The following is a 23215-nucleotide window of genomic DNA, read 5'->3' as shown; positions in this document are numbered from 1 at the left end:
GCTCTATGTTAAGGAAATAAAAGTAACAAAAAGGATTTATATGCACGGTTGATAGAAATGTCATTTATGACAGCAAGAAAAAAAAAAAAAACAAAAAATTAAAAGGATGTGTATCAGAATGCCAAGAGAGCAATTTACAGACAACTCATTTTCTTTAGGTTTCTGTAATTACACGTTTCCTCCCATAGGCATTTAGAACTTACGTGGTCACAAAGAAATAAAACTTCTTTTACAAAGCATGAACATGAAGAGAAAGAAAGAAAGCTTTATTAATTGCTTTATTATTCTTAGATGATGGGACCTCACCTGATTCAAATAGAAACTGGATAATCATTTGGCAAGGTAAGAGATTCCCCCCTGCCAGATATTGTCTTAGACTTTGACACAGCTATGGGTTACAGCCCAGTTGATAAACTTCTGTGTATCTCCCCACCTTTTTCCTGCAACTATATGTGTGGTTCATCTTCAGAAGCCACTAACATCTGATCTGTAAACAATCTGGTATTCACCAGAAGCAGTTGTAATTTTCCAGCCCATGATTTTCACATGTCATGTGGATTCCACCAAAAACTCACATTTACTTGGGGTGGGGCCAGAAGGCTTTTGCCAAAGAGTTAACAAAAGCTCCAAGGTCTTTGGGCAGAGCCCTGGCAAAGCAAGGCTGCTGGTGAATAACCAGGAGAAGTGGGCACAACTTCTGCCTTCCCCATCCTCCCTTTTCCAAATACACTCCCACTCTAAAGAGCCACATGGAACCTTCCAGTTTGAACATTTTAATTATAAATTTACAAAACATCATGGTTCTTTGTACATGTTTGGCATGAAGAATAATTTAATAAAATATGAAGCCATGTTGACATACATCTTCAGCTCTTTCTGTATTTCATTACCTTTTGATGATTCAAACCAGAAACTCTTTTTTATTTAAATCTCAAGGAAGAAAACAAAAACCAAAAAACTCTAGGCATATAAACAGCTCAAAATATTAAAAGAAAAGGCAGAGGGACCAGTGTTAGGATCTTTTTGTGCTTAAATACTTCAAAACAGCTTTGTTTGCAAAGTTCTTATTTTGGCAGCCTGGAAGAAAAGGTGCTTTGGAAATAAAAACTCAGAGGTGTGTGTGGATGGGTGTGAAGTGCGGTTCTCAGAAGGCGTGTCCTTCCAATGTCAGTGAAAGCACGGGATCATAAAGCAGGTCCAGCGGTCCTTGGAGTGCGAATGGAAAATCCCTGTTCCACGTATGACAGAGGCCCATTCCGGGTCTCTTTAGCAGACGCTCACTTAGTCACGAGGGTGATCCGGCTGAACTGCGTGTCATTCTGCTAATGGCCAGGCCCGGAATGGGCTGCGCGGCTGGCATCCTCTGGGCCTTCCCTGCTCCTTGTGTGCCTCCCCAAAGCGGCCCACTGTGATGGGCACCCTGTTCCTGAGCCAGAGGAAACCCAAGTCGCGGGCTTCCCGCTAGCCCTCCAAGTAACCTCTGTGGTTGTCAGGCGGCAGGAGCCAATAGCAACAGCAGCTCCTCTGTCGCGTCCCTTTCAAGCAGGGGAGGGCTGCCGAGGAGTTGGGAGTTGCAAGCGTGCAGCCTGCTGGGCGAGGGCCAGGGAGAAAGGACCTGTTGTTGCACGGCTTACTCCCCCACAGTCGCGGAGGGCCTGTGCCCGCAGCAGCCCTGCTGACCGCGGCCTGCTATTCCAGGGCTCAGCCCGAGGCCAAGCGCCGGCCCCGGCGGGCGGGATCAAGGGCTGCTTGGCGGGGCTGCCACAGACCCCCGTCTGTTCGACGCGGCAGGTGGACGCCGGGCCGCGTGTCCTCACGGCGCCCGCCCGCGCGCACATGTGCTCAGAGCGCTCCCCTCTCCCCCTCCAGATCGCTGGTTAAAGGCCTCTCAGTTCTGGAAACCAGTGCTGAGGGGAAATTTAGACGCCCAGGAGTGGAAAGTGCTGATGATTGCGTATCTATCCCCAGAGGGCCCTGCAAAGAGGAAAACCTGGTTTACAACAGGGGTAAGAAATACACGGCATGCTTCTCAGTTCAAGAGAGGAAAAGTCTTTGCTTCACCAGAGATGGGACTCTTTCCAAGCTGTCTGAACTGACTGTAGTTTCCTCCCGAGATCCAAGTCTGAGGCGAAAAACAAAAACAAAAGCAAATTATAGCCTTCAGGAACCCTCAGAAACATTTCTACAAACAAACTAGTCCCTGATTATCTCTGCAGATGCTTCGAAGATATAGAATTTGTGTAGAGGAAAATTAGAAAGGATTGTTCTTTGTCTCTGATGGGAAAAGCACACATGGGGGCAAGTGTCCACGGACTCTCTTCAGAAATTTCGTAAGACAGTAGTTCTCAGAAGACAACAGCGAGGTGGCCACGGTCTTGCTTAGAGTTTTCAGAAAGGGTCTTCTTATGATAAATGCTCCTTATACAGTTCTCCCTGGGGCATAGCTGTTACAGGGATTGTGGTCACCACCTGATTTTGGAACACAAATCTTTTGATTCTTTCAAACGCCCACAGGAAGATAAGTAGGATACTGACATACTGGATCCACGCAAACTTGATCATTTCCCAGAATCCTGGTAGATAAGTACAAACAGTTAAGGAGTCACAGATGACATTTGCTACATACATGTTACACCAAAGGGTTAGTTTATACAGAAAATCACAAAAAATGTTTCAAATACCCTTAAGATAAAAGAGACAATCAAAGATTATTAAGATATAAATATGTATGATTCTGACCTAGAAGAATTGCTCAAAAGGACATATGAACAGGAAATGAATATTTTTTTCCCGTATGAACTGCAGACAGTCATTTGTGGGGGACTACCACTGCAGCAATTTCCAGTCTGAGGCTTCCCACATCTGTTCCCTCTTGAGACATCTGAGGAATCCTTCTTTTCTTTTTTGAAACCCAGCTACTGTTGGCCCTTTAACAGAAAGGATATGAAATGACTTCCACGGGGTATCGGATGACTGCATTAACCACAAATGGCGCTTCTGCGGCCCTTCCCACCAGCCAGATGGGGCTGGGGTCAGTCAGGATGGTGGTTACTGCAACACAGTCAGGAGTTAATCTGTGAATGCTCTCTTTGGCAGTAAAATATTGAGGGCTGTAACATACTCTGACCTCTCAGGCCAACTCTGCACTTCAGAACACATTCCAAAGAAATAATTCAAAAGACAAATTGAATGTTCAAAGCTGCTCACATAGTATTTGTTAAAACACTTGTCAAAGGATGTTAAAAACTGTGTTCTACAACTGTCTAAGCAAATAAATGGCTAAGCAAAGGAATACTATGCTACCTCTAAAAAGAAAACCAATGAAAACTTTCTAGTGGTGTGGGGGAAATATTTATATTACAAAGTACAGAAGACAAAAAACTGTCTCTAAACTGTGACAGGAGCTGTATAAAAACTCTGCATATGGACAATGACTGGAAGGAATTAAGAAAAGTTGATTTGCAGATAAATGTTTTTAAGTCGTGTTCTAAAATTCCTTTATTTTTGGAATAAATCTGCTCATGTATTACATAAAACCAGAAAGAAATACTGGAATTGTGGTCCCCTGACTTGTTAAATGTCTGTGCATCCCATCTATGATGTCTGGTTGCCAAGCAATGCTTTAGATTCTTTTAGAGGAAACCTCAGACCACCAAGCAGCCAGATATGCTGAGTCAAGCGCACACTCAGGGACGACCTGATGGTCTTGCCTCTTGGAAGCCCTGGTCACCATCTGCCTTTCAGCCAGAATCCTGGGTGCTTTCTCCTTCTTCAGCTGCTGACATGTGGTGAGTCACTCAGGTTCCCTGTTTCCATCTGAACACTATGGAGAGCAACTTGTCTTTGGCTTTTCTTACAGGTGTGGTGTGGGAAGCAACTCACATACCTATACACATAAATCCACCAAACCAGTGGTGGGACAAATACGGCAGTGAATTGGCACCAACCTGCTGGACCAGAGGAGCAGTGCAGAGGATAGTTAGGGTGTAGGTCTCTGGATCAGGAGGAAAAGAACAAATTCTGAGCAACCTGTTCACCTTCCATAGCTGAGCATTCACTGGTTTCGACATTTTCATATGACAAGGGCTCTAATTCTGTTTCTCTCTAATACTTTCATTAACCTGCAAAGTCCTTGAGAAGCAGATGGATGAGCTGTCCACACAACTCACCGTTCCTTTCTTGATAGGCAGCAACAATGCGGGTGAGGTCGTAGTCACTGGCAAACGGACTGGTCCCGTTGATGACAGACACCTGGACGCACGGGAGGGCGTAGTGTGAGCACACAAGCGACGTGCACTCTTGGTTTTTCTACCCCCTTCCCACCCAGGCTGATCTCAGAGACCACCCTCTTGTGCTTGGGGGCCTATTCCAGCATCGATAATATTTTCTTCAAAAATGAACGAACTCTTTTGAAACAATTTAAGTCATTTACTTTCAGTCTTTCTTTCTGGAGGGAAGGAAACAAGGGGTCAATATCCATCTTTCACAGGTTTTAAAGCTACTTATATAATTCCCCTCTCTATTCCAATGGGAGAAATGAGTCTTCTCATTTTTTCTAAGAGACTACATTTTCAACCCCTTTGTCTTTTTTCTTGCTTTTGTCTGGATGCTCCCTAATTGATCTCTTTGAAATGCAGAAATGGAAAGACGATAAAGTGCACATAGTAATAAGCACATAACCCTTTGAAGATGAGAAAGAGCTGTTCTCTAGTATCACATTCCTGACATAATCTAACATGGGCTTCCCTGGTAGCTCAGATGGTAAAGAATCCGCCTGCAATGTGTGCAGAGCTGGGTTTGATCCCTGGGTCGGGAAGATCCCCTGGAGGAGGGCATGGCAACCCACTCCAGTATTCTTGCCTGGAGATTCCCCATGGACAGAGGAGCCTGGTGGGCTACAGTCCATGGGGTCGGAAAGAGTCAGACAAGACTGAGCAACTAAGCACAGCACAGCACATTAAATTTATATTTTATATTCCCTCCTTAAAAAAAAATAGTATGTTGATAATAGTTATGGTTATGGTGACCATGAATCCCAGTTTATCTGGGACAGTCCTGGTTATAATAACTGGTAACATTTCCTATTAAGTTTCAGAAGTAGCCCAAATTATATGGGCCTCCTTGTGATAATATAAAGGTTTGCGATAAGTGATGGGATGCATGAGTCCTGGTCTCAGATAGACCGTTCATGGCTCTGTGGGCTTTGGGAAAATTAATCAATCCCTGGAGGCTCCAGTTTCCTCATGTGTGAAGTGAGAGTTCATTCTCTTATCAATTCTGAGTGCTTACTATGGGCAGGCACTGTTTTAAGCACTGGGTCGAGAGAACACAGAAGACAGCAGGGCTTTCACCGCTGAAAGTCGTGTCCGACTCTTTGGACCCCATGGACTATACAGTTCATGGGATTCTCCAGGCCAGAGTACTGGAGTGGGTAGCCGTTCCCTTCTCCAGGGGATCTTCCCAGCCCAGGGATCGAACCCCAGTCTCCCGCATTGCAGGCGGATTCTTTACAGCTGAGCCACAAGGGAAGCCCCTTTACCGCTGAGGGAGATGGCAAATGAACAAACTGGAAACCTCCCTTTCATATTTCAGGTGAAGGTAAGAAGAGTAAACCTGGGTGAGCGATGCTGGAGGGACAGGTGGATGTTCTTTAGAAGCGTGTCAAGCAAGGACTGTGCTCAGGAGCTTTGAACAGGGTCCAGACGGAGCAGTAGGGTAAGTGACGTGGATACTCAGTAGAGGAAGAGCTAAGTGCAAAACCCCTGAGGCAGGAGCTGCTTCGTAGGTTTGAGGAACAGCAAAATGGACCCCGGGGCTAGAAAGGAGCAAGGGGGACGGAGACAGGACAGCAGCTGGAGACCAGGGAACGGCACCAGAGGCGTCTCATGAGGCTGTGTGATAACTGGATGAGATGATGCAGTTAAACCTCTTACCTCGGGGCTGGCCTATGTTATAAGCTTAGCAAAGAAAGATCACGTGGAATACACTGTGTGTGTGTGTGTGCAAACCCCAAAACTACAAACAATTCAGTTCTTAGATAAAGACAAAGATTCTTCTCCCTCTTTTTTTGAAGATGTAAACAGGGATATCTGTCTCCATATTTCGAAAGGATTCACGGAAAGAATTCCTCAGAGATCCTTTTCTGTGCCACTCACAGAGAAGTGCTATTTCCAATGTTACTTGCTCCCTCTTCAAAGCACTTGATAAACAATACAATACAGAAGCAAAAGAGATGGGCAGAGTGAAGCGTCCCTACGTTGTACCGGACGTCTAGGCCACCGTAGCCGAGGGGCTGCTTCTGCTGCAGCCTCAGGTCTCCATTCACATATAACTGGGACCCCGGAAGAGCGAAGGAGGATTGGAGAAACGCCATGCTCTGCATCACGAATGTCGACATCCTCTGAAATCATTAGAAAGAGAGACCATATCAATTTCAGTCAGATCCGAATGGTTCCAGGTTCTGAGCATCACTCATCTGTGGTTGAAGCCTAAGGTGTCCCCCTAGTGCTGAGCTTAGCCATGCAGGAAGCGCTCTGCCCAGAACCCCTGGAGCTCTTAATAGCTCACGGAAATTAATGTGACCTTCACGAAAAACATTCAAATTTAACTTTGGCAGCTAAATCCTAAATGACACTTCTGCAAAGAATCATCTGCAGTGTGAGTTTTCCCAGAAATCAGAAAGGGGGGGCTCTGTTCTATTGAAAGTCAAAAGGGAGGACCTCCTTGGTGGTGTAGTAGATAAGACTCTGCCTGCCAATACAGGGGACACGGGTTCGATCCCTGGTCCGGAAGACTGCACACGCTGCAGAACCACTAAAGCCAGAGCCGCGCTCCAAATCAAGGAAGCCCTCGCACCGCGAGGAAGAGTGGCCCCCGCTCACCACAACTAGAGAAACCCCACATGCAGCAACGAAGACCCAGAGCAGCCAAAACATAAATAAAGAGTTAAAAAAAAACAAACTATGAAAAAAAGAAAGACAAAAAGGAGATAACTCACATGCAGTTGGTAGGAGAAAGTCAAGATGAGCTGAACACCTAGAACCTGCTCTGTGGACTGCAGGGGAAGCTCCAGTTTAAAATGCAACATGTCCATTTTCCCATCCTGGTTCCTGTCTTCTTCTCTAGCCTAGGAAATCCAAAAAAGGCTGATGACCCTGGTCCTTAATAAGTCCAGGAGGACTCCACAGCGTGGAGTATGTTGGACACACACAGAGACTCTGCCACACACAGGCATTGTATCTCTCACTGAAAGAAAAAAGAGAACATTAAATAGTTATAGGTGGATCAGTACTGGGGAAAGAGACATGGCCCCTGAAGTGCACACTTGCACTTCTAAACATTCTAGGGCCAAACTGGTTGGGACCTGGAAGCAGCAATAAAAGCAATGTAACATCTGGATGTATTATTCTTTTTCAGTTGTCTCATTTGATCTTTTTTGTTTTGTTGCTGGTATTTTCTTTCCTTTTAAGAAATATGTCTGAATTTATAGGGAAGGTTTAAATAGCACCTAAGAACAGATTTCGAAAAAATCCCAGCCATTCTGCATTTCCCAAACAGACTCAGCAGAAAACACCAGGCTGTTTGTATGTTCTTTAACCACGATGTCTTTGCTTCAGATTCTCAACGTTGGATTGATGTCAGGGCTTTAAAATGTGGTGTATCTTTTAGTACCAATCAGTACAATCAAAAAGAAAGTTAAGTAAAATCATTAAGGCAGTAAGACTCCATGCTGCTGCTGCTGCTAAGTTGCTTCAGTCATGTCCGACTCTGTGCGACCCCATAGACGCCAGCCCACCAGGCTCCCCTGTCCCTGGGATTCTCCAGGCAAGAACTCTGGAGTGGGTTGCCATTTCCTTCTCCAATGCATGAAAGTGAAAAGTGAAAGTGAAGTCGCACAGTCATGTCTGACTCTTTGCGACCCCATGGACTGCAGCCTACCAGGCTCCCCCATCCATGGGATTTTCCAGGCAAGAGTACTGGAGTGGGGTGCCATCGCCTTCTCCGAAGACTCCATAGGTACTTTATAAATTATTGACATGAAAGCAGTTGAGAACAGAGATCCAAGGAGGGAGAAAGACAGATTACAGCTCATAAAAAACCGCCAGAATCCAGTCTTGCCTCACAGTGACCCTAAGAGGACGAGCAGGAGAGACGGTCACTGAGATGTGATCACTAGAGACATGATTCCGTGGCGCAACTCTGGACCTCGCTGTTACAACTGATCCTTTCCGTAGGCTCCCAGAAGGACTCCGCGATGGTGTATCAGCATATTCCTCCCTGATTCCCCATCTACTGAGTCATATGGTTCTCCTCCATACCTTCATGTGGGGGAAGAGATTCTTTGTTCTTTTTCAGGCTAATAAGGTTGCTTGAGATGGAGTTATCTCAGTTTTCAGAACCTTTCAATCATTTCTTTCCTTCTAGACAATAATGTCCTTATCCTGGGCCTTGTTATAGAGAAGTCTACCGTCTCTCTTCTGTTGGATACTATTTTCTCTGTCTCGTTCTGTCGGCTTTGCAGGTGCAGCACAGGGATATCTGTTACCAGGGCTGATGATCAGGTTACTGAGGCAACTATGTATCAGCAATTATGAGTAGGATGGAAAAGAGGCTGCCTTGTCTTCCTGAGCATTTTTTTTTTTTCAGCTGATATCTGGGAAGACTTGGAAGACAAAGTCAGGTTACCTCTCTGTGGTAGATCCATAGCTTTTCTGGATCTTGAGGGTCATAAAGGAAGACAAAGATCAACAGCTTTCGAGAGAGGAAGGACAGTGGTCAGGAGGGAAATGCCAGAAGAATCTGAACTCTCAGAGTCCCAGAGGGAGAGACACATTTCATTTGACCTTTACAATCAGTCAAAGGTAAGCAGAGCAACTACTATTCCCATTGCATATATGAGAAAATCAAGTCTCAGGGAGATTAAAGGATTTATGGAGTACAGCTAGTACTGGTAAAGACAGGATATGAAGCCACATATCTGACTTGAAATCTGGTCCTGTTTCCAGGACTAAAATGTCCAGACTTAAACTCAAGGAGCAGATGTTGATTATGAAAGATCTTTTTGCAAAACAACCAGCATGCTTTTACTCCAGGTTCACAGAGGGCAGAGATCTGGTATAGCACCATAATTGGTGTCTGCTTGTTAAATCTGCTCATTAACCTGTCAAATATTTTCTGAGGGCCTACTATGTCCCAGAGGTGCCAGGCATTGCTTCAGGTTCTGGGAATAGAGTGGCAAACAAAATGGACCAAGTCCCCACCACAGTGGAGCTTCCATTCCCAGCCAGGGAGGCAGAGTGTAAGTCAGTGAACAATGTGCTGACGTCAGGCAGTGCTAAATGCCACAGGGAAAAGTGAAGCAAGCTAAAATCAGAGAATGGTCAGGGTGGAATTTAACAGAAATTTATATAGAAGGTATTCAGGAATACCTGACTGTCCGAGAAGTCAGATGAAGTGAGGTGATGAGGTACAGAAACATCTTGAGGAGGACTAACCCAGGCTAACAAAACGCACGTGCTCTGGGTGAAAGTGGGTCAGCGTTTACGAGGCTGAGATGAGGCCAGTGGAGCTGAGCAGAGTTCATGAGCTGGAGACAGTGAAAGATGAGGCTGATACAGAGCCATGGCGATGAGTGAGTGTGCAAATGATGCCTCTCCCACAGAGCTGCATGCGTGCCAAGGTGCTTCAGTCATGTCCAACTCTGCAACCCCATGGACTGTAGTCCGCCAGGCTCCTTTGTCCATGGGATTCTCTAGCCAAGAATACTGGAGTGGATTGCCATGCCCTCCTCACAGAGGACCTGTCACCAAGTAAGACTCTCGCTCCCCTGAGGCTGGTAAGGTGGGTTACATTGCTGTGCTATCACCTGGACCACGGATGGGCTCAGTCATTTAATTCCACCTACTTTTTAAAAAAATCATATTTATTTATTTAGCTGTGCTGGGCCTTCGTTGCTTTGCGAGCTTTTCTCTAGCTTCAGTGAGTGGGGGCTGCTCTCTAGTTGCGGAGCATGGGCTTCTCCTTGCGGTGGCTTCTCTTGTTGCACAGCGCAGGCTCTAGAGCATTCGGGCTTCAGCGTTGCGGTTCCTAGGCTCTAGAGCACAGGCTGATATTTGTGGAGCCCGGGCTTAGCTGCCCTGCAGCATGTGGGATCTTCCCAGACCAGGGATTGAACCTGTGTCTCCTGCATCGGCAGGTGGATTCTTTACTACTGAGCCATGAGGGAAATCCCAATTCCATTTACTTTAAATGAAGCTTAATACAAAATCCAACGGCTACAAAGGTAGGTATTCAAACAGCTAATACTTCTTTAACACAGGTTCAAGATTAGTAACTAAAATCCAATGGATGTGTCTGGCTAAGAGAATTCACCATCCCCCTATTTCTATAAGGTATATGTGAACTTGGGGCAATCTTTATATCCACAGATTGTCCTGTCTCATTCCTCTGCATACCCAAGAAGTTTTATTACTAATAATAACTAGCAATAATTAGAGAGGTAGGTACTATCATACTCTTTCTATAACTACACTGAGGTCCAAACAGGGTATGGAACCCAATGACGCAACTGGGGTTGAGACTTACGTTTGCTGACTCCTGATTCTGTAACAGCCAGTAAGAACGCTAATTTCAAAGATTTCTGGGGTTAAAACAGGTTAATCCTCTACAGATATCTGTGAAACCAATACTAACATACTAGATAGATAAATACAGGCAGGCACTGCTGGATCTAGTCAATGCCAATCAGTCCAAATGTATCGATCAGGGTCCAATCAGAAAGAAAAAAACAAAATCAAGCTATTTTTAACAGGGGAATTTAGTATAGGGGATAATTGATAACATAGGCATTAGTGGGAGAAAAAAGGCAAAAAAAGGGACACTTTTTGCAGGATGACTGCCTAGGGCTGGAGAAGAAAAGGAAGAGGCTGGGACGCCTCAAGGAGCTGGGACTCAGACCTCAAAAAGGGAGGGCTGATGGCTTTGGAGCTTGGAAGGAGAACCCATGGAGCCAGTCAGTAAGGCTGGAGGAAGGATGTATGCCTGTTTGCTTCAAGCCTGTGATGGTTCTTCACCCTGGTTGCAATTTCTGGTTTTCTGCCACTCCAGAACAAAGCTTACCATGCCTCCTACTGGCAGAACCTAACAGGCAGCCATTTGTCAGAGGAGAATGTGGGTTTCGGTATCTCAACATGAGCGCCACAAAGGAGAGGGGTGGGTTGGGAGCTGAGACAAGACCTCATAGCCAGCAAAGCATCTGACTGTAAGCGCAGCTGTGAATTTAACTAGTGCCATTGTTTTCAAAGTGCCCTGACTTGGAACATTTTTTCCTCATCAGGGATTCTACACTATTTGATAGTTTGTTGGAATTTTATTTGGCTCTTGCTTGTTTTCATACCTTTTGTTCTTTTTTAAAAAAAATTATTTACTTACTTTTGGGTTGCTCTGGGTTTTGCTAGGCACAAGCTTTCTCTAGTTGCAGCGAGCAGGGGCTGCTCTCTAGTTGCAGTGCACGAGCTTCTCATTGCGGTGGTTTCTCTCTCTGCAGAGCAAGCGCTCCAGATGCAAGGGCTCCAGTCATTGCAGTACAAGGGCTTAGTTGCCCTGCAGCACATGGGATCCTCCCAGACCAGGGATCGAATCCATGTCTCCTGCATTGGCAGGCGGACTTTCAACCACTGGACCACCAGGGAAGTCGCATACCTTTTATTCTTTGGGTCATATTCTTTTATTTAATTTCCTAGTTTATACCTGTGTCCACTTTACCATATACTTGTCATCATTGGGGTGTCCCACTTTTTCTTTTTATAGTGAAAATGCTCTTTGACACCAGTCTTTGGCTCTCCAGCAAAGTAGGAACCACTACTCCATTGTCTCCTAGACTTCTAAAATCCTTGCTACCTATACTTCAATGAATCTAAGGGTATGGAGAAGGGCATGTCAACCCACTCCAATATTCTTGCCTGGAAAATCAATCCCAGGGACAGAGGAGCCTGAGAGGCTTCGGTCCACAGGGTCACAAAGAGTCAAGATATGATTGGAGCAACTTCGCTCAAGAAAGCAAAAATACTTCCTAAACTACTGTGTGACAGTGCTTTCTAATCACTCAGGGAATTTATTTTATACTCATTGGAAGAGCTTTTAGATCTAGGCATATTAATATATCATATTTATGTACATAGAAAAATATACGTAAAATAAATTGATCCAGGGATTCTTAAAACTTCTCTACATTTTGATTCTTTCGAATCATTTTTTGACTCAGTATTATCCATACTTCTCTAAGCAGTTTCGTCCTTTGTACCATGCAGCACACTGGTGTTAGACCATCTACAACAACATTCACAAAGGGAAATAAAATCCATTGGTCTGAGTTTTAAAGCAGGCTTTCCAATTATGTGGAACTGTCCTACTTTAAAGGGCCTCTTGAACTTTCCCTTCCTTGCCTCTTAATTGGTTCTTAGGGTTAAATGCTTTATTATTGTTTCTTTTTTAGAACGCTTCTTCTGTTACTTATTTTTGGCTGCACCATGTCTTAGTCGTGGTATGCGGGGTCTTCAGTTGCAGCACGAGGCCTCAGTACTTGTGGCTCGGGGGCTCAGTTGCTGTCCCCTGCGTGCAGGATCTTAGTTCCCAGACCAGAGATCCAACTCTCATCCTTGCACTGAGAGGGGGATTCTTAACCACTGGACCGCCAAGGAAGTCCCTCCGGGGCTTTCTTTCAAGTTGCTCATGTCCCTTCTAACAGTTTTGGTGCTGGCACATCTGATGTTTGCGCAAGCGCAGGCAAAGAAGCCCAGACAAGCCTGTCTTCAGCTGACAAGCCGGTTAATAGCTACTGTACGATGCCACTGTCAGGCAGACACACTCCGATTTCAGAGACATGCAAAAACACGTCTGATACCCAGTCCTCTCCACTCATCTCCCTGCACCCTCCTACAGCCTTCAGCCCCACATTCTCAGAGTCACAGATGCTTAAAGAACCAAGTCAGGCTCGTTGAGGGAAACAGGTCATTCTGTGCTCTTTTTCTTCTCTCAAGCATGAAAAGCATCAAGACGCTGTCCAAGGTGAACTGACCAAAGCAGAAGCAAAGCAAGGTGAACTGACCATTCATGACTTCCAAGGCATTTTCCCAAGTTAACAATTGCAAAGCCACCTTCAAGCATTTGGTCAAAACTTTGATCTAAAACCACTGCTTCTTACACTTTTTGGCACTTTCTTGGACAGGCTGTAGTCAGTCTACCTTCATCTTCAGAGTCAGAAAAGCATTTTGCTGCACTAAGGGTGAAGAGTCCAAGATACGGAACAAGAGTCCAAGATAGGGAACAAGATATGGAATATGAGCTGTAGTTCTGACTGCTCACTTGAGAGCCAGAAATTATGTCAATTCTCTGAGTCTCATTCTTCTCATCTGTAAAACTGGGGTATAGCCTCTACCTCAAAAGGTTCCTGTGAGCTTCAGAGATAATGTAATATGTAAAAAAAAATTAATGGCTAACACTTTACTAAATACTTGTTAAAGGCCAAGTACTACGTAGACAAATTTAAATGTGTTACCTAATGATAAAATGCTTAGCTTATGCCAGAGGCACAGTAAATGTATATCAATGTGTATTACTATGGTTTGTAAGCACATTACCAGGGTTTTGCCTACCCACTTTTAAAAAAACTGAGACATAATTCACATATCATAAAATTCACCCTTTTCCTATCAATACAATTCAGTAGATTTTAGTATATTCACAAAGTTGGGTGACTTATCACCACTAACTCCAATTTCAAAACCTTCTATCAGCCCAAAAGTAGTCACATACTCATTAGCAGTCACTTTCTCTGTCTCTCCTCTGTGCCAATTAATTCCCCACGTTTCCGAATCCTTAAGCTACCTCTGTCTGTACAGATGTGTCTGTCCTGAACATTCCATCTAAACGGAATCCGACAATACGTATTGTCTTGTGGCTGGATTCTTTCACCGAGTAAAAAAAGGTCACCCATGTTGTAGCCTGTATCATGACTCCATTCCGTTTTGTGGTTGAGGGATCTATTGTATGGCTATAACACATTTTGTTGTCCATTCACTCACTGATGGGCATGTGAGTTGTTTCCACTTTTTAAAAAAATTGTTATTGTTATTATCAATGAGGCTACTATCAATATTTGTGCACAAGTTTCTGTGTAGACTGTCCTCAGTTCTGAGGTACACAACTTCCTAGGGGTAGGGATGCTGGGACACATGTTTAACTTTTTGAGGAACTGCAAACTATTTTCCTAAGTAATTGCCACTTTATATACTTATCTGCTTTTAAATGCTTTTTTACTGCTTTTTGGTTTGCTTTTGTTTAACAAGGCACTTTCTAAATTTTTCCTTTAAAAATTGTCACTTTATCAGTAATTTAAAAATCTTCAATATATATTACATTTCCATGGAACAAAAGGCTATTTAGTGAAAAGATTTCTCTCCCACTGAATCTAAGTTCCTCCCCCAGAGTAATCAATGTTGTCAGCTTCTTTTGAATTCTTCCAGAGATAGCATGGATGGAGGAGCCTGGTGGGCTGCAGTCCATGGGGTCGCTAAGAGTCGGACACGACTGAGCAACTTCGCTTTCACTTTTCACTTTCATGCATTGGAGAAGGAAATGGCAGCCCACTCCAGTGTTGTTGCCTGGAGAACCCCAGGGACGGGGGAGCCTGGTGGGCTGGCGTCTATGGGGTGGCACAGAGTCGGACACGACTGAAGCGACTTAGCAGCAGCAGCAGAGATAGCAGAAGCAGGCATGTATGAATATGCAAATATACACATTCATATATATATTTTTCTATTTTTATACAAATGGAAGCATATTATATACAATTTTTGTTTTTGATACTAACAAATTTCTCTTGGAGTAATTCTGTATCAGTATATATAAATCCAGGCTTCTCTGGTAGCTCAGCTGGTAAAGAATCTGCCTGTAATGCACAAGACCCCGGTTCAATTCCTGGGTCAGGAAGTTCCCCTGGAGATGGGATAGGCTACCCACTCCAGCATTCTTGGGCTTCCCTGGTGGCTCAGATGGTGTAGAATCTGCCTGCAATTTGGGAGACCTGGGTTCAATCCCTGGGTTGGGAAGATCCACTGGAGTTGGGCACGGCAACCCACTCTAGTACTCTTGCCTGGAGAATCTCCATGGACAGAGGAGCTTGGTGGGCTACAGTCCATGGGGTAGCAAAGAGTTGGACATGACTGAGCAACTAAGCACCACGTATATATAAATCTAACTTCATTCAAAAAGAAAGCTATCTGTTCCACTAGGTAGATGTAACACAATTTTTAAAATGAGTCTTCTATTACTATATAAGTTGCTTGCCATCTTTTGATATTAGACAATGCTGCAATGAGCACCTTTTTCCAAATGTCATTTCATATGTGTGCACAAACCTTAAGATACCTTACTAGAAGTAAAAATGGGCATATGAATCAGTAATTTTGACAAATATGGATAATCAGTTTCTCAAAGATGCTCTACACTCTACACTCCCACCAGTGATATACAGGAGTGCTTGCATGCATCTTGCCCATGGTGCTAGGAAACCTTAATTTTTGCCTATTTGATAGATTAAAAAAAAGATATCTCAATTATCCTGAATTTGCATCTCCCTAATTATGAGTGTGATTTCATATGTTTAAGAGTTATTTGTGGAGAAATAGAATATTGCTTGCTGTATCAGTAAACACAGGATATCACAGTCCTCAGCTATTACAGCCACCATCGAAGGTGAGCCCTGAGGAAACTCGGGATGTGAAAACACAGAATACTGGCCCCAGATAAGTGAGGTACATATCCAAGGACTGATTTCACTGAGCCCGAATTCTTGCATTTTCCCATACATACAAAGGCCTTAAATTCTTAACTTGAGATGTAGTTCTCCTTTATTCAAGATCTTCCCTGGTGGCTCAGAAGGTAAAGTGTCTGCCTGCAATGCAGGTTCGATCCCTGAGTTGGGAAGATCCCTTGGAGAAGGCAATGGCAACTCACTCTAGTACTCTTGCCTGGAAAATTCCATGGACTGAGGAGTCAGTCCATGCGGTCGAAAAGAGTCGGACAAGACTGAGCAACTTCACTTTTTTTCTCTTTGTTCCTACTACTTGCCCTTTGTTGCAAATTATCCTAAGTATCTTAGCTCCTTCCTCGCCTCCTCTGAGCAGTTTCCTCAGGGTTACTTGAGATGCAGCCTCCCGGGCTTGAAGTCCTCAGTATACCTGTTATAAATTATAACTGTCAACTTTTAGGTTGTGTACAAGATTTTTTTATCCAGTGGCATGTTTCATCTTCTTATGAACTGTCCATATTCTTTACCCATTTTCAAAACTAGGCAGTTGGTCAGAGTTAAAAAGCTGGCTTAAAACTCAACATTCAAAAAACAAAGGTCATGGCATCTGGTCCCATCACTTCATGGCAAATAGATGGGGAAACAATGGAAACGGTGACAGACTTTATTTTCTTGGGCTCCAAAATCATCTCAGATGGAGACTGCGGCCATGAAATTAAAAGATGCTTGCCCCTTGGAAGAAAAGCTATGACTAACCTAGACAGCATATTAAAAAGCAGAGACATTACTTTGCCAACAAGGTCCGTCTAGTCAAGGCTATGGTTTTTCCAGTGGTTATGTAAGGATGTGAGAGTTGGACTATAAAGAAAGCTGAGTGCTTAAGAATCGATGTTTTTGAACTGTGGTGTTGAAGAAAACTCCTGAGAGTCCCTTGGACTGCAAGAAGATCAAACCAGTCAATCCTAAAGGAAATCAGTCCCGAATATTCATTGGAAGGAATGATGCTGAAGCTGATGCTCCAATACTTTGGCCACCTGATGCGAAGAACTGACTCCCTGGAAAAGATCCTGATGCTGGGAAAGATTGAAGGCAGGAGGAGAAGGAGATGACAGAGGATGAGATGGTTGGATGGCATCACTGACTCTATGGACATGAGTCCTGAGCAAGCTCTGGGAGCTGGTGATGGACAGGGAAGCCTGGCGTGCTGGAGTCCATAGGGCTGAAAAGGGTCAGATACGACTGAGTGACTGAACTGAACTGAGGCACTTTATGTTAGGAAAATTAGCCCTTTACAAGTGAAACAAATAGTAAAACTTTTTTCCCTAGTTGTCATTTGTGTTTTGACTTTGCTTTTGGTTTTCACCAGGCCAACAGGTTTTAAAATTATTTTTTATGTACTTGGATTTATCAAAAAAGTTTCTTTTATGCCTTCTAGATTTTGTCATACTCAGAAATCTAAAAGTTTTCACTCATTTGTTTCAGTAGTTTTGTGATTTCATATTTTAAATTTAATTTTGGTCTGGACTTTAATTCTGCTATACAGTCTCTGAGGACTAGCTTCATCTTTACACACTGATTTAAAATGCCACCTTAGGGGACCTCCCTGGTGGTCCCAGTGGCTAAGACTCCAGGCTTCCAATGCAGAGGTGCCTGGGTTCAATCCCTGGTCATGGAAATAGATCCCACATGCTACAACTAAGGCCTGGCACTGCCAAATAAATAAATATATATATATATATATTTTAAAAAATGCCACCTTAGTCATATTTGGGTTCATTTCCATATTTTATACAAGTCTACAAACCATACTACTTTATTTATTAGACCTTTAAGGTATAGTTTAATATCTGGTAGACTTGTGTTATTCTTTTTCTCCTAGAATTTTTACTTACTTTTTTTTCCTGTACTTCTTTTATATCTTCTAACTCATTTATTTGTATCTCATGATTTCAAACTATTTTCAAACCAAGAGGTCAATCATGAAGGAAGCAAATAATTTACTGTGAAAGATTGCCAATTACAAGGTCATAATTTACTTACAGATACAGGCTTGGAATGGACAGGGGAAAAGACTAAGAAAAAGGAACTTTGGCTTTATGTTTTATGGTGCAAAATTACCCAGTACTAAAGAGTATTGATAGCTCTGGGTACCATAAAAATAAGAAGTAGTCTTGGCTTCATAAAATTGCAACACACACACACCAGAAGTAGGGGCCTGGTGGGCAGTGCTCTCAAGGGAGTGGCTTCTGGTCACAGAGATAAGAGCTAACTAGTAATCCAACTGGGGAGCCAAACCAGTTTATGGTGGACAAACAAGTGAAAAGAACACATAAATGAAACCTAATGCTGCATCCTTGTTTTCATGACTATTTTAAGTTTTCATGATTATTTCTTAAAGACTCAAGTACCCAGAAGAATATGATAAATAGGAATACACAAATGTAAAGAAAAAAAATTTCTACCCAAAGTTTAAAAGACAGGGAAAGCTAACCTAGAGTAAAACTAACAAGTTAATTTTTTCTGTGTTTACTATACAAACAAAAACAACCTTTGCTTCTACTGTTGGAAAAGAAACCGTGGGTTTATAGGGAAAAGGAAGCATACCTTGATGCTGGTCTCACATCAACAGTCACCTTCCCCAGAGGCATTAGAACCTCAAATGAGAATGGGCCATGTGTGAAGATTAGGGAGGAGCTGCTGCAAGAAATTTGTCTGTATTCCAGTTCTATTTTTTAAATAAATTTAAAGGAAAAAAAAAATTTAAAGGACCTGATCATTTAAAGGATCAAAATGTTCAACAACGTTTGTTAAAAAACCCAGGAGGCTTCCACCCACATGGCAAATAAATTCACGCCATTTATCTTATTATTTAGAAATGTACCTTCATATCTTTAAATAACATTCATATTGGCACTTCTCAATTTCTGTTTCAGGCATCCTCTATTGTCTTCCCACAGAGAGGGATGATTTAATTTTCTTTGCCTCTTCCTAGCCCACACCCCCAGAAGAGTTAAACTCTTCTTTTGGTTAGTCAACATTTAGTGTTCACCTAATTATGATTATGTAAATCCTATTCATATTAAAACCCAGAGACATTACTTTGCCAACAAAGGTCCATCTAGTCAAGGCTATGGTTTTTCCAGTAGTCATGTATGGATGTGAGAGTTGGACTATAAACAAAGTTGAGCGCTGAAGAATTGATGCTTTTGAACTGTGGTGTTGGAAAAGACTCTTGAGAGTCCCCTGGACTGCAAGGAGATCCAACCAGTCCATCCTAAAGGAGATCAGTCCTGGGTGTTCATTGGAAGGACTGATGTTGAAGCTGAAACTCCAATACTTTGGCCACCTGATGCAAAGAACTGACTCACTGGAAAAGACCCTGATGCTGGGAAAGATTGAGGGCAGGTGAGAAGGGGATGACAGAGGATAAGATGGTTGGATGGCATCACCGACTCAATGGACATGAGTTTGGGTAGACTCTGGGAGCTGGTGATGGATAGGGAGGCCTGGCATGCTGCAGTTCATGGGGTCGCAAAGAGTCAGACACAACTGAGCGACTGAACTGAAATACTATTCATAACTCTGATTATTTTTCCTTTCTATTTTTCTGGAGTTAATAATTATTTTATTTGCTTGCTTAGCTTTCTATGTAGTTTTGTAATTTCAACAAACAGCTTCTATTCCAGTTCCTCACAATTTGAAGTTTAAAGGTGTATGATTTAGTCAAAATCTTATTCACTGCGATATTCTAATAGTGAAAAAGTAAAAATGAAAAACCAGGAAACTGGTAAATCCATTACAGCTTTCCATATCATGAAATATTTGGTTGTTTAGTCACTAAGTTGTGTCTGGTTCTTCTGTAATCGCATGTACCATATAGCCCACCAGGCTTCTCTGTTCATGGGATTTCCCAGAGAAGAACACTGGAGTGGGTTGCTATTTCCTTCTCCAGGGGATCTTCCTGACCCCTGGAACAAACCCATGCCTCCTACATTGGCAGGTGGACTTTTTACCACTGATCCATCAGGGAAGTCCCTAGCAGACCTTAAAATGAAGGTTAATTAACAAGTCTAGATACATGCACCAAACTGAGCCTTTAATTTCATGTCATTATATGTACCTGCAACTCTATTTTCAATGAGCAGGCATTTTTATAATTATAAAAAAAATAAAGTAATCATAAAAAGTAATCATAACCATATTTTGTTGGTGGTTATTCATTTATGGCCAGTCACATTAAAAATTTTTTTTCCATTTTATTCAGTTACTGGGAAAAAAGTCTGAATTTTTTTTTTTTCAGCTACACAAATTTGAATATAGGCCAATCATCTCAGATACCTAAAGAGATTCAACTTTGGAAGAAGGAAATCCAGAATTTTCCTACTTCCAAAGGAAAATGCTTTCAGAAAGTGAGTTTAAAGGGGTGACTGTAAAGGAAGCACTCTTTAACTTGAACCAGATACTACATGACAGACAGTAAAATGCTTCATTTAGTCCCAGGCAGCAACAGGACTGAGCGGCACCTAAGGGGGTGAGCCCAGGGAGGCGGGCCTGGCCAGGGCATTCTGGAGGTCGGTTAACCAATCAGCCCGTTGGCGTCAACGTATCAGTCCGCCTAAAACTGCCTGCCCTTTCCTTGTGGACAGTGGGCGCACGCACAGCTGAGAGGCACAACGGGGTGATTAACCAGAACAGAGGATGAGATGGTTGGATGGCGTCACTGACTCAATGCACATGAGTTTGAGCAAACTCAGGAAGATGGTGAAGGACAGGGAAGCCTTGCGTGCTGCAGTTTACGGACTCGCAGAGTGGGGCTTCCCTCATAGCTCAGTTGGTAAAGAATCTGCCTGCAATGCCGGAGACCTGGGTTTGATTCCTGGGTCGGGAAGATCCCCTGGAGGAGGGCATGACAACCCCCTCCAGTATCCTTGCCTGGAGAATCCCATGGACAGAGGAGCCTGGTTGGCCACAGTCCATGGGGTCGCAAGGGTCAGACACGACTTAGCGACTAAACCACCACCACCACCACCACCACCATAGAGTCGGACACGACTTAGGGAATGATGAACAACGCAACTCACACAGCAAACTCTGCGACCACCATTCCCTCAGGAAGGGCCAGGCCCACGGAAATGCCAGGGGCTGGAGACTCTGCAGAGAACAGAGACGCTGACAGCAGCAGCCAGCTTAACCGGGGTGGGGGACGGCTTGGAGAAGCCGAATGTACCAACAAACAAGCCCCCAGGAAAGGCAACAGAAGCTCGGGTCTGGGGTTCGTGACTCCTTCAGGGGCACACCGGGCCCCCCCGATTCAGGGGCCGGAGCCTCCAGCCCGCCCGCGCCCTCCGCCCATCCCCTCCGCAGCCCAGTCTGCGCGGCCGGGCGCAGGCGGGAAGCACTCACCGAGACGAGCGGGACGCGCAGATGACCCTCCTGCAGCCGGTTGAAGGCGGGGAACGTGCTCCAGGCGAGGAAGCCTCCCGGCTCGGATCCTAGTAAGGCCACGAGCAGCACCTGGTGCTGGAAGCGCACGGTTGGCTGCTCCTCGTAACTGCTCCGTTTCAACCAAAACCCTGAGGTAACAAGAGTGCGGGGCGCAGAGACCGGGGTCAGGGAGGCGGCGCGGGACCCACGTAGCGCTGCGGAGCGCGCACCGGCCCGGGCGGGGGGCAGACTCACCGTGGCTCCGGAAGGCCACCAGAAGCGGCGGGATGTACGTGAGCGCGGTGGCCAGCAGCAGGAAGAGCGCCGCCTTGGAGCAGAGCCCCGCACGGTAGCCCCGCTCCACTGGGTGCGCAAAGAGCTCATAGAGCGCCATGAGCGGCTCGCGGGGTCGTGGCCCCTCGGCGGTTCCGGAGCCTCAACCTAGTATGGCTTCTCCTGGTTGCCATAGCCGTGATCTCCACGGCAACCGACGGCCCAGGGAGAGCGACCAATAGCAAGCAGGCGGGCTTCCGTGGGGGCGGGGCAACGGGGCGGGGCCCGCAAGTATACTCTGGTCGCGCTTTACTTGCGCGTTCCCAAAGGGCGTTTTCGTGCGTCAAAATCGTGGAGGTTAACATTTTTGTAAAATAAGGTTTTTTCATAAATGTTGACTATTTATTAATAGTCACATATATTAATCCCCAATGTGGTTCATTGTACACTTAAGTCTAATCAATCACAGCACACCGTACGTTGGAGGCAAACAGAAAACAAATGTGGCCGTGGTCCTAGACACTTGGTCCCGGGTTAACACCAAACCGGGTCCCTTTGTTTCTAAATTTTCTATCGCTTTCACTATACTCCATAGCAGGGCAGACACGGAAACAGACCTATCTCCCTGCTGTTCGAGGGGAAAAAAAAGATACTGTATAGCTCTGCTATATTTTGCTATCTTGATTGGGCACAAGCTTTAGGCTATATTTTAGAAGAAGCCGTGGTCCTCCTCAAAGATAAAGTTACACAGGGAAGCCTGGCGTGCTGCAGTCCATGGGGTCGCAAAGAGTCGGACACAACTGAGCGACTGAACTGAACTGATTACTTAATTGAATGCTTCCCCCGCCCCATCCCATCTGCTTTCTAGTATTTCAAACATGGCAGAAGGAATTTTTTTTAAGTAGTCAACAGCCAAGTTCTCCATCAAAAGGCCCTAAAGGATCACTTTGCAGTGCCGAGTTAGTGTGAAGTTTGTGCTCAGAATGAAATCCACTCATAGGTACTCCTATTTTGAAAGCAACCTAGAAGTGGGTTTTTCTCCTAGTTTTATTGAGGTATAATTGACATATAGCACTGTATAAGTTTAAGGTGTACAACATAATGATTTGAGTTACATGCTTCATGAAATGATTACCACAATAAATTTGTTGAACATCTCTCATCTCATATAGATTAAAAATTAAGGAAATAGAAAAAAATTTTCCCCTGTGATGAGAACTCTTAGCATTTACTCTTTCATATACAACATAAAGCAGTGTTAATTATATTTATCATGTTGTACATTACCTCCCTAGTACTCATTTATCTTATAACTGGAAGTTTGTATCTTCTGACTGACTTCATCCAACTTTCCCCTCCCTCCACCTTGCCTCGGGTAATCACCTGATCTCTTTTTAATGAGTTCGTTTTTGAAGAATCATTGACCACAACATTAGGTTAGTTTCTGTTATACAATATAGTGATTCAGTATTTCTATACATTTCAAAATGATTACCATGATAAGTTTAGTTACTATAACCTAGAATTGGGTTTTAGATGAAGAGAACAGCTGAGATCCTAGCAAAGAAGAGAGGTCAAGACATGCCCATATGGGAAAACTATACAGCGCCCTTACCACAGTCCAACGTGACAATGTCATCAGCCAGAGAAACCGATTAGAATGGTGAACTGGAAAAAGACAGCAGGAAGGTAGGTAAAGGGAAGTCCCTG

General features: G+C 44.1%; 1 protein-coding gene across 2 annotated transcripts; it reads right to left on the bottom strand.

The window, feature by feature from the left end:
• Window positions 1-275: 275 nt before the first annotated feature.
• Window positions 276-21734, bottom strand: TMEM231 (transmembrane protein 231). Of its 2 annotated transcripts, XM_005894301.3 has the most exons (7): window positions 21488-21734; window positions 21212-21381; window positions 6998-7126; window positions 6257-6400; window positions 4170-4251; window positions 2946-3051; window positions 276-2584 (listed from the first exon to the last, which is right to left on the bottom strand). In XM_005894301.3, exons 1-7 carry the CDS (start codon window positions 21624-21626, stop codon window positions 2404-2406), a joined length of 951 nt encoding a protein of 316 aa, XP_005894363.1. In that variant the 5' UTR covers window positions 21627-21734; the 3' UTR covers window positions 276-2403. The 2 variants fall into 2 exon arrangements, with proteins under 2 accessions (XP_005894363.1, XP_070244788.1); XM_070388687.1 differs by lacking the exon at window positions 2946-3051 and having other exon boundaries at window positions 277-2573; window positions 21488-21733.
• Window positions 21735-23215: the final 1481 nt, after the last annotated feature.

Source organism: Bos mutus, chromosome 18 (genome assembly GCF_027580195.1).
Source record: "Bos mutus isolate GX-2022 chromosome 18, NWIPB_WYAK_1.1, whole genome shotgun sequence".
NCBI lineage: Eukaryota > Metazoa > Chordata > Mammalia > Artiodactyla > Bovidae > Bos > Bos mutus.
Note: the sequence above shows the minus strand (reverse complement) of the source record. Positions and strands in the feature narration are given on the sequence as shown.

Coding starts and splice junctions, on each gene's coding strand:
- TMEM231 (XM_005894301.3), bottom strand. CDS start 21,626: ATGGCGCTCTATGAGCTCTTTGCGCACCCAGTGGAGCGGGGCTACCGT. Junction 21,382..21,487: donor GGTGGCCTTCCGGAGCCACG/GTGAGTCTGCCC, acceptor TTGTTACCTCAG/GGTTTTGGTTGAAACGGAGC. Junction 7,127..21,211: donor TGCGCGTCCCGCTCGTCTCG/GTGAGTGCTTCC, acceptor TGGATTTCCTAG/GCTAGAGAAGAAGACAGGAA.